General features: G+C 31.5%; 1 protein-coding gene across 6 annotated transcripts in view; it reads right to left on the bottom strand.

Annotated features, from left to right (window-relative positions):
* LOC143242823 (uncharacterized) overlaps positions 1 to 13,820 on the bottom strand; it is a 55,048-nt gene that overhangs the window by 29,271 nt on the left and 11,957 nt on the right. For 3 of the 6 annotated variants that reach the window (XM_076486355.1, XM_076486354.1, XM_076486353.1), the window contains exons 2-4: positions 10,066 to 10,343; positions 2,276 to 2,487; positions 687 to 847 (exon numbers count right to left, since the gene is read on the bottom strand). In XM_076486355.1, the coding sequence (XP_076342470.1) occupies positions 769 to 847; positions 2,276 to 2,487; positions 10,066 to 10,185 (411 nt within the window). In that variant the 5' untranslated portion in view covers positions 10,186 to 10,343 and the 3' untranslated portion in view covers positions 687 to 768. Of the gene's footprint in view, positions 1 to 686; positions 2,488 to 10,065; positions 10,344 to 11,681; positions 11,748 to 13,820 lie in introns of those variants that run through there. The other 3 variants (XM_076486352.1, XM_076486357.1, XM_076486356.1) reach the window with 3 other exon arrangements.

The raw sequence follows: 13,820 nt of genomic DNA, 5'->3' as shown, positions 1-13,820 counted from the left end.
TAATAACTGTTATTATAAATTGTATTGTTTTTTTGTATGTCAAAATTGGTTTGTGTTAAGAAACTTGTGTGTATTAATCCTGTTGGCAAATATTGTAAATTTAATACATTGTGACATTTAATTATCTTCTAAATTAAAATTAAAATGTCTAGTTATTTGAAATCGTAATATGTAATGTATGTAACGTAATTAGTTGTAGACTAATAGATAAAGTATAATATGTAACATACGTAATAAATGTCAATATTATTTTCATTTCTTACCTTAGAGTTCATCAACTCCTGAGTGCTTTTGGAATGGTTAAAGCTTTATCTACAATGTGTTTGTACTCATCACAAATCCTACAAGATAAAAACTTATACATGTTGTGCCATGTTAGTTAAAATTAAATAAAAGTAGGCATTTATGAAGAAAACTCAAAAACTGCATGTTAAATATATAGAGCAATCAAACAATTTCTCTTAAGTGTTTAGTTTTTTCACATCTGTATAATTAAAGTGTATTTTCTTTAACAATAAATCATTACTTCTTGGTGTTCTTGTGTGTCAATCATATGTGCAAACACAGGTATTTTAACCTTTAGTGAATACAGTGTACACAGTGTAACGTGGTTTCATACACTTACTGCTACAGTAATTATATCTCATACACTAAGCCAATAATGTACAGTGACTCCTATTTCTTACTTGTGTCAAAGAGGCATTAAAAACAGGAAGTTCAATTCCAATAGCTGTTCAGCAAACTTATTCCTTTCAGCAACCATCCTATTCAAAAAATCCTCCACAATAAGCAGTTTGAATATTCCAACTGGAACAGCCTCTTGTAGCAAACCTGTAACCAGTTGAGGCTATGCAATAAAATAAATATTAGTTGGACTGATACATTTAGCTCGAACAATCAGCCACCTGTCAGTTTATACCAGTATTCCAGTGCACTGTCAGTGTCTGGGTTATTGTATCTGCCATGGATGAAGCAGTTTGAAAGAAAAACCTAGTATTTACACTCCAGTCCTCTTGAATCATCAGGCTCACAAGGTTCATAATTACTACCTACTTCATCCTCTTCAAATGACTGTGCATTGGAATTTTGTAAATTACTTGCAGTTTCATTCAGAGTAAAACTCTAAACAACTTTGCTATCTTGTTGCCATAATAGTAATCAAAACAAGGCACTGCAGAAATCTCAGGTCATGTGAACTGAAATTTTAGTAAAAAAATACTTTCTACTAATTGAAAGAGGGAAACACACATGCATGATCATTGTACAATACTAAAGGACTGTTTATCTGTTTGCTTACACACAGTTATAGCATCTTTGCTGATTGATGTGTTAACACATCATTAGTGCCTGATTAATAGAAATGACTCATTAGTACTTCATTGGTGATGAACATGTTAATCCAACAATAATAGTAAGGCTTTTCTCAATTGTACAGAATTTCCAGTCATCGTGTAAGTCTAATATTTTGTTTATTAGGGTGAAAACCTGAAGGTGAAGAATAGAAGTGATATAAATAAACAAACGAAAATGGTTATAGTTATTACCATGAAATAAGACTTTATTAGTTAAAAGAAGTTTCAGTTCTATATCAACAAAAATCATAAATAGCAAGAGTACTACAAATGACTCAATACAATCTAATGATTTTAGGATTTCATTTTCTAGTTCATTGATTTACAACAGTAAGTATATTTTACAATTTTTTTTATACTGGTTGACTTTCATTAAGGCATTTTATTTTAATTATGATCTGTAATAACTGATGTAGTTCTAAACTAGTTGGCTTTTGACTACAACATACATAATTTTGTAAGGGTCAGATATGTTTTAAAATTGTCTTTCACAAATTATCAGTGTTACCTTTTAGCTCTTCTGAATATTTGTAGAGAATAATAACCCAATAAACAATAGATTCTTACTTCCTTCTATATATACTTCCTTCTGTTTAATAGATTTTACAAAAATACAACTTAACAACTTATGCATCATTTTTTATTTGTTATCTTTTTTATGTCAGGATAGGTTATCAACTTTAAAATATTTTAATAAATTTATAAAATGACTAGTAGATAAGATAATATATTAGATGACATAACTGTGAAGGTACTTATTAGTGTAAATTAATATTTACTGTGCAATAAAAAAATGCTACACACTTTTTAAATTAACAGTATGTATCTAATACCCTCTCATTTTATGCTTTTTGTTGATAAACTGATTAGATTAGAATTTATAACATTAAAAAAGTCTGTGCTTAAATTTTTTATGGTGTTACCTTTTACTTTCTTCCTGGTGCTCATTTGAGATGTTATTCAATAACTTTTCCAAAAGGATCTCTGTTTGACTAGCTAAAGACTCATAATGTTCCCGAAAATCCAACTGGAACATTCCGAGATCAACAATTTTGTCTGCAGTGTACATAAATTTGTTGATCCAGGATTTATACTCATAAACCTGTTTTCTCCATACTTCAAAGCTGCTCTCACTCTAACATATTAAACAGTGATTTTTTCAGTCTAATGAAGATGCATTATTGGGAAATAAAAAATAATAAACTAAAAATACATAAAAATGTTATCATAAAACTGTATTTGAACAAAATTTACAGGTTTAAAACATATTTTAGGATAGCAAAAACTATTTTAAAATTAGGACCTCCTTCTTTTCTTTACTAACATCTCTAACTGAACACTTCAATGAATGAAGTTCTTAAAAATAAGTTCAAACAGTGTTAGGTAGTGCAAATCAAAGACCTGCATATCACATAACAAGGTTCTTGAAATTTCAGTGGAAAAAAAACTAGAAGGTTTCAATGGAAAAATTTAATATCTAATAAACTTAATAAAATATCAAATTAAAAGTATTTATATACGTCTAATAATGTAAATGAAGAGAATTTATCTTTACAGGAAAACTTTGCAAAAAAAAGCATGAATATGACTTATTGCAAAAGTTTTACTATATCAAAGAAAGAAAAATAGTTTTTTGAATCAATAATAAAAGTGAGTTTGGTAAACCTTAGACACAGAATTATAAATTCAAAATGCAAAAAAATTATTTTTTTAAAGTTCAGAAGTTGACATTTTTCATACACTGAAAATGTATTATAAATAGGTACTTACTTCGTCTTACATAAAGCTATCTCAACCTTTTTCTGCCCTCTAAGCATTGTAAAACATTTTCATGATCAGCCTGCCAGTTAATATACTTCACCAATTTCACATGATACCTCAACATGTACATATCATGTGAATACTCTCCACTAATTTTTGCATCACCTACATTTGTGCAGCTACCTCCCTCTGCTATTGTTATTCAATCCTCACTTTCATGGCAGGTTATAAAGAAGAACACCAGCCAAGGGTAGAGGAAGTAAGCAGCTATCAGAAATGCATTTTCAGTGCATGAAATATGTTAACTTCAATATGGTCTTACCTCCTTTCATATAAAACTTGAATTCAACACTGCAAAGTTTTAGCATACAATGTGGGAACCAAGTGGAAAGTGACTCCCCTGAATGAATGTATGTGCTTTGAGATGAAAATGAAACACACTTATGAGGTACCATACTGACTTCTGGAACAGGTATGCTCTTTGCTCATGATGTAGGAAATGAATCTGTCATAGGTGTAATCCACAGTAAAATATAAACAGAATTAGCTACATACACGTGCAATCTCAACCAGACAAATGAGATTTCATGACTTGTCCTTGGCATTAGAAGGTTGATGATGAAAAAAAGATAAATTATGACATAAACATAAACGTGACTAAGCCACGTGGACTGTGTTATCTATATATATACGTAACAAGCCTAATCATAAGTATACAGGAATTAAGAAGTGGAAGTTAGCTTCTGGCTGAAACTGGACAAACTCCCAAAACCACATTAGGAACAAGAAGTATAATACATCAAAACTAGCATTACAGGGTTGCCTCAAATCAACCTCATGAACAAAGCAATATCTGTAACCAGTGTCACAAACAGAAATCGTTCATTACCCAGTCATAAATACAGAAAAGTGATATCCAGCATCTGGAATTATTAGGAAGATTTGTAACACTTACTCAACCATAGGAACAGTGCACTTATGTCCTGTATCTGTCACTGAGAAGCAGGTGAAGTCCCCCAAACTCAATTGTAGGAGCTGGAAAAGAACCTCCTGCAACCAGAATTAATGAGAATAGGAGTCTCTACCATAAACAGCTATAAGAATAGGAGAGTGTCATCCTGCACCTAGTTTTAAGAGGAGGATTCTGTATAGGCTGGGCCTGCTCTAACCTATTTGTTACTTTATTTTGACAGGAGTCCACCTGATAAAAGCATCCAGAGGAAATGGAAGAAGGCAGATCAGCCTTGCCCTCTTCTAACTGGTAAAGTAAATTTCTAGTCTCACTCATGATCAATCTTTTCAGAAACTAAGAAATGGGTAAGAACTCCCATGTTACACTGAAAGAAAAAAGGGGGAATTACATGTGGTGGGGAGTCCAGAGGACCATCACACTAGAGAAAGTACAATGGGTATCTTTAATTCCTACTTTTAAAAGCATATCACTCCCAATTAATGCAATCAAAAGGTCAGCAAGCATGGGTGATAATCCCCTTCTGCTATACTCAGGAAGTCCATGAGTGATGGTCTCCAAATGATATATACATTTACATACCACAGGGTATGCTACAAGTGGTCTTGTTGAAACATCCCATTCCTACAGTGAGTGTTATAATGTAATCATGACGTCAATAGTGCATATCTGACCAGGCAAAAAGATATGACAAAATGATGAATAAGGTGAGAAAACACATTGTGGAGGTGGGGGCCTTCCATGGAGGAGTTAGAATACACCAGCCTAATGAGTTATTATGAAAAATGAAAGGTTTCCAGGGTATAAAAGTTGGGAAATTGAACCTCAAAAGTAGTCAGGAAATACCACATAAAATCATAAGGAGAGAACTAGACAAAAGTTGATCAGCATCAGCACCAGTGAAAGATGAAAGTGATAGTCAAACAGCATCCATGAGCAGCACAAATCTTAGGGATGAAAGACCAGTTAAGCAGTATGACATAAGAGAAATGGTAGAAGAAGCAGGTAACATTGAAAACAGAAATATCTAATTTGTGATTTCTATAAGCAATGAGGAGAAGAAAATAAAATCTTGAGGGGGGGGAAGAGGATGATGGAACATGAAAATGAAAGTTCAAAGTAAGAATGGTAAAGATGTAAAGAATCACACTAAGATCCCAATCATCCATATTATAGGAACATAGAGGATGCATGACTTGAAATAATAAAAATGTAGAGAAATGAAAGGGAATGACAAAACCTGCAGAAAAGAAATGTGTTTGACAAGTCTATCAGATATCTAGAAATGACCAACGTGGAGAACCCTTTGTCAAACAACCAGGTGAAGAACAAGGAAAGAGAATGAACAGAAGGGTAGAAAGGAAAAAACTCACAACAAATAGATCAAAGTCTTAAGGTATACTCTCACCTATGTGGTAAATGGACATGAAAGGGTACAAGAAAAAAAAAGATGTAACACATGGGGTCAATCCCTGGGCTGAAACAATGCACCTGACAAAAGCCATGTGTGAAGGCAGAGTGTGGTGACATCTGGACGAACAATATATAACTGAAATCAACAGAATACAGATTTAAGGGTAGACAAAGGTTACACAAGTAAAGGCTGGAGCAGTGAGAATGATGGTTATATTGGCCAAGACAGAACCACTAGTAAAACAAGACATAGTGTGGTTTGGAATAAAAATAGAACTCTTGAAAGAATATCAAATAAGATATTAAGCATAATTGTGAAGAATTCTCCAAACTTGACTGAACACGACTACCCCCAAAGTTAGTGGATAATAAACAGAAGAAGAAAGAAAAGGAAATTTGGTGATCCAGTGGAGAAAGGCATAAATGAGATATCTCCAACTGAAAACATATCCACCTACAGGCCTGTAGATTAAGAGACTATTCCACATGTAGAATCTTGTTGGGAGGAGATAAAAATCCATTACCAGATTTAGGAGAAAAGGCAAGTGAAGACCACAAAGTGGTAATTGTGGGCCCAGAAAAGAGATTTAGGATCTGAAAACACAGAGACCTTGAACTGTTACTTCCTGGCTCTGTGATACGAGTTACTACAGTGAAGATGTCAGAATGTAACATTACCACCCACTCCATGATAGAGAAAGGAAGAAAGTAGGATAAAGCTTGATGAACTGCCAAAAACTTGAGAATGGTGATATGGAAAGAAGAACTCCAAGCTGTAGATTACAAAGATAAAATGACATCACTAGTGTCATGAACATAAGAAAAAAACCAAAGCAAAGCTCAGCTCTGTAACCAGGAAAGAATAAAACATGTCAGTGATGGAACAAAACAAACATTTAAGTTCTAAGTTTACAAAATTAGTATGATAAGGCACATAGTGAAGAATTACAAAAAAAGAACAGCATTTATTCAAATAGAACAATCAAGTACATATTACTGGTATGTAATCTAGAAATTATCTAAATCTACCTAATTAGCAAAGTACTAATAAGTATCAAATAGACAACCATCTAAGTGTATCTAGCCCACAAAATAAGTAATAATAATAACTGTGCAAAATGATTAAGATTACCTAGAAAACACATTAATAATCCACATCTAACTTACAATTCATCTGAAGTAATCTAGATGACAAAGGACACATAATTACATCAAACACTGAAGAAAATTATGAGAATAAAGCATGGAGATAAAAACAATGAAAAATATCATTCTTATAGATTAGTGAATTACATGTTACTAGTAAAGATATGTGACATACAAGCTATTTAAACATATATAGCTTAAAAAGTACTGATAAATATCAGACAAACCATCTAAATCGGCATAGTCCACAAAATAATAAAAAAAATGTGCAAACCAATAAAATTACCTAGAAAACACATTAAGAATCAATATTAATTCACAAATCCTCTAAATTAACCTAAAGAAAAAAGGACACATTTAAGTCCTACACTAACAAAAATTAAGATGATAAAGCACACAGTTAAGATTGATGAAGAAAATTATTAAAAGATAATAAGAATTGTTTGTCTGAAGTTAAGCACAAAGTTTCACAATGGGTTATCTATGCTCTGTCCACCATGGGTGTTGAAACCCAGTTTCTGATATTGTAAATCCACAGACATACTGTTGCACCATTTGAGAGCTGGAATAACAAATAAGATGTTACAAGTAGTAATCATGTGTAACTTGCAATCAATTTAAACATATTTAGTTAAAGAACTTAGTAAAAATAACCTAACAAGCCCTTGAAATTTGTTAAGTCTACACAGTATTTAATATTAATGAATATGCAAAGAAAAACAACAAAGTAATAATCAATATCTCATTTGCAATGCCTCTAAAGACACTTAGATGACAAATGACACATAAATTTCTAACATAGCAAAGTCCAAACAGAGATGACACAAAATACTTAATTCTTCCATTTTAGATAAGGACAAAGCCACACAAAAAAGTATTGGAGCCAAGCTACAAGTGTATTAACCAAGTGTGAAGCATTCATGTTGAAATACTTATCATGGATTCCCTGATAGAGCTGGAAGCAACAGGATAAAGGACAGGAAGAACAATTCACCACCAAAGTGAATGACATTGCAGTACAGGAATGGGTGGAAGGTGAAAACTCTTTAAGAAGTGTACAGTGTAATAGATTAAAATAAGCTACTGGAGAAAAAGAGTCCAAATTATTTTCTCATTAATTGTATTTTTCTCAGAAACAATGCCACATGAAAAATAAGAAGAAATAACTGTTGAACATACAAACGTAGCTTCCTGCAAATTAAGACATAAACTTTCTTTACAGATGAAGTCTAACCTGATTCCTGAGAAGCTGTTTAACAGTAACATTTTCGACTGTAACAGGAAATGCATAGTTGACACAATGTTTGCAATTCATGAGATCTCTTATATTTCAGTAGCATGCAAAAAAACATAACTAAACAATGCTGTACCAATAGAGAAGGTGTGAAAGGATGTAAGACCATATCAGAAGTTAACATTTTTCTTGTGTATTTCTTTCAGAATCTGCCAATTCTTAAAAGTGAAAATTGAGTGAGAATGGCAAAAGAGCTAAGCTGCTTCAATATAGGTAGCACAATACTGTTGGTGGAAAGTAGTCACATGATATGTACATGTTCAGAAATGGTGCAAAATTGATAGGGGTATATAGACTGGTGCACTGATTGAGAAAAGTTTTTAACAATGCTCAAAGAGCAAAAGAAATTTGATATAGCTGTGTTTGAGATCATACTGGAATAATTATTATTAAAACAATGCAACACATATAATACAATATGTTAATAATATAATAACACTTATTTATTGCTAAAGTACAGTTTATTAATACAATCACACTGTCTGCTTTAAACTCAATTATCAAATAATACAAATATTACTATGTAACCAAGAGTTTACCAACACAGTTACATAATAAACTCTCTAAAGACACAGAGCATTGTTTACTAACACAATCACATTGTAGTGTTAATGAACAAAATGACATTATGATTTTTTTGGTTTTAAAACACTTAAGTAACACAGACACAAATATCAGACACTAAATATTCCACTTAATAAATCAAGTAACAAAAGTATTTAACATTTTTACTGTCAGAATATAGTCTTCTAACATAGTCCAATGCAGAACTTCATATTGTTTTACATTAACCTGCTATATTGCTGTCATTTACACAATATTTAATTATTCTTGTTAATTTGTCTTGTGAGGTTCATTAACATATATTTCTTTACATCTAGCAAATGTTTAGTATTATTTAATTGGTCCTGAAGTCTCCACAATGTTCTATTTACAAAGGCCTTCAGTAAATTCTTAAACTAGAAAAACACATTATAGCAAAAAAATATCTAATAATAATGGCCTCTGAAGAGAATACATAAAAAAAGTTTGTGTGTGTGTTTTCATACAGCAAAGCCACATTGGGCTATCTGATGAGCCCACTGAGGGGAATTGAACCCCTGATTTTAGCATTGTAAATCTGGAGACATACCGCTGTACTAGCAGGGGAGAAAAGCTTTAATGAAGAAATGTAGTAAAAATTTATTGTTGTTTTAGTAAAATCCTACACATTGGACTGTGTTTTCTGTCCACTGTAGTGAATTGAACTCATGAATTTAGAGATTTAAATCCATAAAGTTACTGCTGACCCACTGGGTTTGGGGACTGCTAAAAGTTAGAATTCAGTCAGTTTTGCTGAGGTTTGTTTTGTAATTATAAATATATTTAGAATAACTTATCCATTTTACAAATGCTCTTAAATGTTTACTACATCTATCATACATATATATATCAAGCAGAAATGCTGTTTGTGCATATACACTTCTCACCTACACTTGGCATGCACCTTCAGGGCCTCTACAGAAAGTCTTGATGGATCAGCACATAAACCTAGTTCTCTATGTTATCCCTCTTGGCCACTATGTATTTTACCTACTATTTTACTGATATCTATATAACTCTGAAAGTACTCTTAGCACCCTCCTAGGAGTGATATTGGTGGGCTTGCATTTGGATCTAATCGCTGTATGTTACTTTCTAAGGACTACTATGTCTTCTCCCGTGTGCTGAGTAGATATATCAGATATTTGAAAATCATAAGCATGGGATGGCTTTGGCATGACTGTAACCATTCTGCACATTACTCAAGCCTACTCAGTTAGAGACTGCATGATTATTCCCATGTCTAAATAAGTTATATGTGGAGTTTTTGTTTTAATCTGTAATTTGTCTCAAAAGGACAGTGTACATCCTGTGCACAATATTGCTGTGGGTCCATACTAAATTTTGCACTTCGCTGCTCCACTAGAAGTAACATGTTAGGCAGCACAAACATAAGCAGTTTTTCTATTATCCCATAGTTAGCCATCATAATCAAATATAAAATGATTAAATATAATGGAAAAAAACTGTTAATTCTTTATATTTTAACATGATCACTGATCAAATGATGCAAATAAATTTCCTACTTTAATAACATGAAAACATACCTCACCATCTAAAATGTAAAGATACTTATTAAAGTTGTTCATGTATTTCTGAAGATGCTGGAATTGTTCTTTGAGAACAGTTAATATCTGTGTCTTGATAATACTTGAGAGCCAAAACATACTGTATTCAGATGATTTTCAAATCGAGGAATTATTCTGACAGAATGAAGCAAAGAATCCAAGATATCCAACAAAACTGTTTCAAGATTATGGTGAGTTGGTTCAAGTTTGATCTGCTGTCCAACTGCAACCAATTTTATAATAAACATGTGATTTTCCTGAAACAAAAAAGACATGCATACAAATTTTACTCTATAGACAAATAGATATTTTTGTGCAACATACTGGATGGCTGCATCTTATCTACTCTACAAAGCCTAAAAAAATTTGTAAAAGTTTAGAAAATATTTTAATGTTTTCTAACTAATCTGTAACATTTTTTTTCTTTTTGTGACAAGCAAGTAAACAACTGCATGAAGGTTGTATAGGTATGCAAACATGTATTTTAAAATGCAGTCCTCTGTTATACAGAACTTATCAACTAAAACTAGCTGCTCACCATAATTAACTCTCAATTTGTATAAAATATATTTTTGTACAGCCAAGGATATGAACTGTACAAGTAAATGGCTGTGTTCATTTTCTACTTATGTATGTGTGGTGATGAAAAGCATTATTTTTACAGTTAATAGGTTTTAATTTTTATCTTATGTGGAGTAATAATCAAAGTTTAAATTTTTATCTTATCTGAAGTAATAATCAAAGTCTTAATAAAAAAGGTAAACAAAGTTCTGATACTGTAATGAACATCACATATGAACACAAACAGTACAAAATGATTTACAGTAATTTAAGGTGTATGTCTAAAACTCATGAACATTACACTCAGATTAGTTGACTAACTTTTATCCACAAAGAAGAAAGAAAAGTATATTTAGCCCATATTTGGAAGTAAATTTTCTACAATGCTAAATAAACAACAAAACCAATGTTTAAAGTAATTTTTTAAGAAATTTTCCATTGGTTTTTTTTGTAAACAATGAAAATATCTTTTCTGTGGTAAACTTTAGAAAATAACATGGGGATGTATTAAAGGTACAAGTTCTTTTACAAGGCAATCAAGCTTGGTCATTGAAATTACATAATATACATAGAATTATGCTGTTTTAGGTAAAGTAATAAAAAACAAAAAAGAAATGAATCCTACTAATTATAAGCTTACAAAAGTTAAATGTGAATTAAAACACACAAGAGAAACAATCATAATACATGTATACACAAAAATGTTTTGGGAGAGTAACCAAAACGTTTTTCCTTCTTCTCTGAAAGCTGTTAGTTTGTATCACTGTAGTTTAACTTTATTTTAATGTTGAAGAATATATACTCAGCAGTGTGTTGTGGTTCTTGCACTTGTATACTTCTTTGTAAACCTTTTTTTGAAAATGCAGAAAAAAATGTTTTAAAACTGTTTCTCTTTGTGTGTAAATTAAAGTTTTTCTACTTTTATTCTTAATGCAAATCTTATGTGAGTTGTATGATAGTGTCAGTTAACATTAACTTTGATATTCAAAGATGACTACAACGATAACTTGAATTTTATAATTCAGATGTTTTACCTCCAAAACATTGTAAATGGGTTGGTAAATGTTGTGTAGCAACTTTCCACTGGCTAAGGCTAACCACTTCAAAAAGAATTTCAAAAGATTAAAAAAAAATAGAAAGACACAAGAGGCTTATGCCTATCACTATTATAAATAAAGAGATGTGTAAACTGTGGGAGATGGCAGCAAGGGCTTAAGCTTTTATAAGAAAGGGTACATCAACTAACAATGATTTTCAGAAAGTTAAGAAGAGTATTATACAGTGGAGGTAACTGTAACGAGCCTGTTCTATTGAACAAAATATTTTATTCATTGAATTGTATATACAAGGAACTACTAGAGAGAAAGTCAACAAAAGAAACAGAGAAGGATGTGGATGATAACCTAAGAAGATTGTAGTTATGGGTGATTCCTTGACAAAGTATGTGAATAGGATTGTCTGTGGGGTAAATACAGAGAAAATAATTAAACAAACATATTCCTTTAGAAAGAAAAGGGTAGCTCCAAATAAAAAATCAGGTTGGTTCACAAAGGGTATAAGAGATAAAATTAAAGAAAACCATTGTATATTCAAGAAATATAACAAAGTCTTCAGATAAGGTAAAACCCTTTAGGACTGATAGAGATCGGCCTATATTTAATGATTATGAGAAGGCTGGGTTATTAAATTTGTTTTTCTTCAGTTTTAATTAATGAATATTTAAAAGGTATTCCTAATCTTGAACAGGTTGAAAAAGATGAATTCATTAATTCTGAGCTTGTTTAGAAAACATTGAGCAGTTTAAAGAACGATAAGGCTACTGGGCTAGATATTTACCAAGAAATTTGAAGGAGGTTAAGGATTAGATATATAAGCTGCTTGCTACTATTTTTGTTAGTTCTTGAATAGTGGGCAGGTGCCAAAGGATTCTAAGTTAGCTAATATTTCACTCCTCTTTTCATGAGAGATAATAATTCTCCCAGTGATTACAAGTGTATTAATCTTACATCATTTGTGAAAAAAATTTAAGAAAGTCTGATAATAGAGGCTTTACAAAGTCATTTCAAAGGGTTACTGATTATGTAGATGAGGATAACAGTGTAGATTTGGTATATTGACCTTCAGAAAGCATTTGACAAGGTGCTAAATAAAACATTTAAAAGGAATTATCTCTGTAGGTATTAGAAAACAATTACCTAACTGGACAGAAGAGCAGCTGAATGGAAGATTGTTACTGTAAATACAATTCAGTCACACTATTAATATCGCAAGTGAGAGTCAGGTTTAGAACCTTTGCTCATTTTTTGATTTACATCAATGACATAATAAAGGAACAATTAGTTCTAATAATAAAATAATTGTACAGGTGAGAAAATAACAAATGCAAAATAGATTATAAAGTAATGTTGAAAGAGTCAACAATTTACAATAACTTTATTGATAAAACATGAATACCATGTTTTGGGCAACAGCACTTCAATAGCTCTGGAGTATTTATGTACACATTATATTGTAAACATCACAATCTGAGTTGATGCTTTTCAGTTTACCTATTGTTATTATACTAACAAGCAAAAAGGATTTACAAATCTGTATTTTATAAACAGAATTTTAAGAAATGTTCTGATCTTCCCACATTTTCTATAACTGAGAATATAAAAACTTGCTTTCTTAAAGAACTAATTTTCTTATATTTTACATGTGAATGATTAAATATACAAATACTACATATCTTTCTTTCCCATAGTATTTACTATTTACAACAATCTTTAATTTTTTTAAATTCTGATTAAACCTGGTAGCTGTCACATGAAACATCAAACCTGAGGTGTTACTTCTTTGTGACTCAATATTTCAAGAAGACAACGTACTATTTGTGGGATAGTTTAATTGCATTCTACTTGACCTTGTGTTTGTGAGGATACTTTGAAGTTGTCACAAGAAACAAAGACATTTCTATGTCCTGGTACCCTTTTCTGCATTTTCTTGTGATAAGCAAATTTTATGGTTATGATGAAGCCTTCAATTGAATCTGGAGGAGAGCAGTCTGTCTTTTAAGAAAGCCAAAACTTGGTTCTTGAAGTCTTATCAATGTTTATACTTACTGAAAATGTGTACTACAGTTTAACTTTCTCATTTAGAATATCCTTTAGTTTCCCTTGATACAATAAATA

Source organism: Tachypleus tridentatus, unplaced genomic scaffold (genome assembly GCF_004210375.1).
Source record: "Tachypleus tridentatus isolate NWPU-2018 unplaced genomic scaffold, ASM421037v1 Hic_cluster_2, whole genome shotgun sequence".
Classification (NCBI taxonomy): domain Eukaryota; kingdom Metazoa; phylum Arthropoda; class Merostomata; order Xiphosura; family Limulidae; genus Tachypleus; species Tachypleus tridentatus.
The sequence above is the reverse complement of the archived record's forward strand: the minus strand, read 5'-3'. Positions and strand labels throughout refer to the sequence as shown.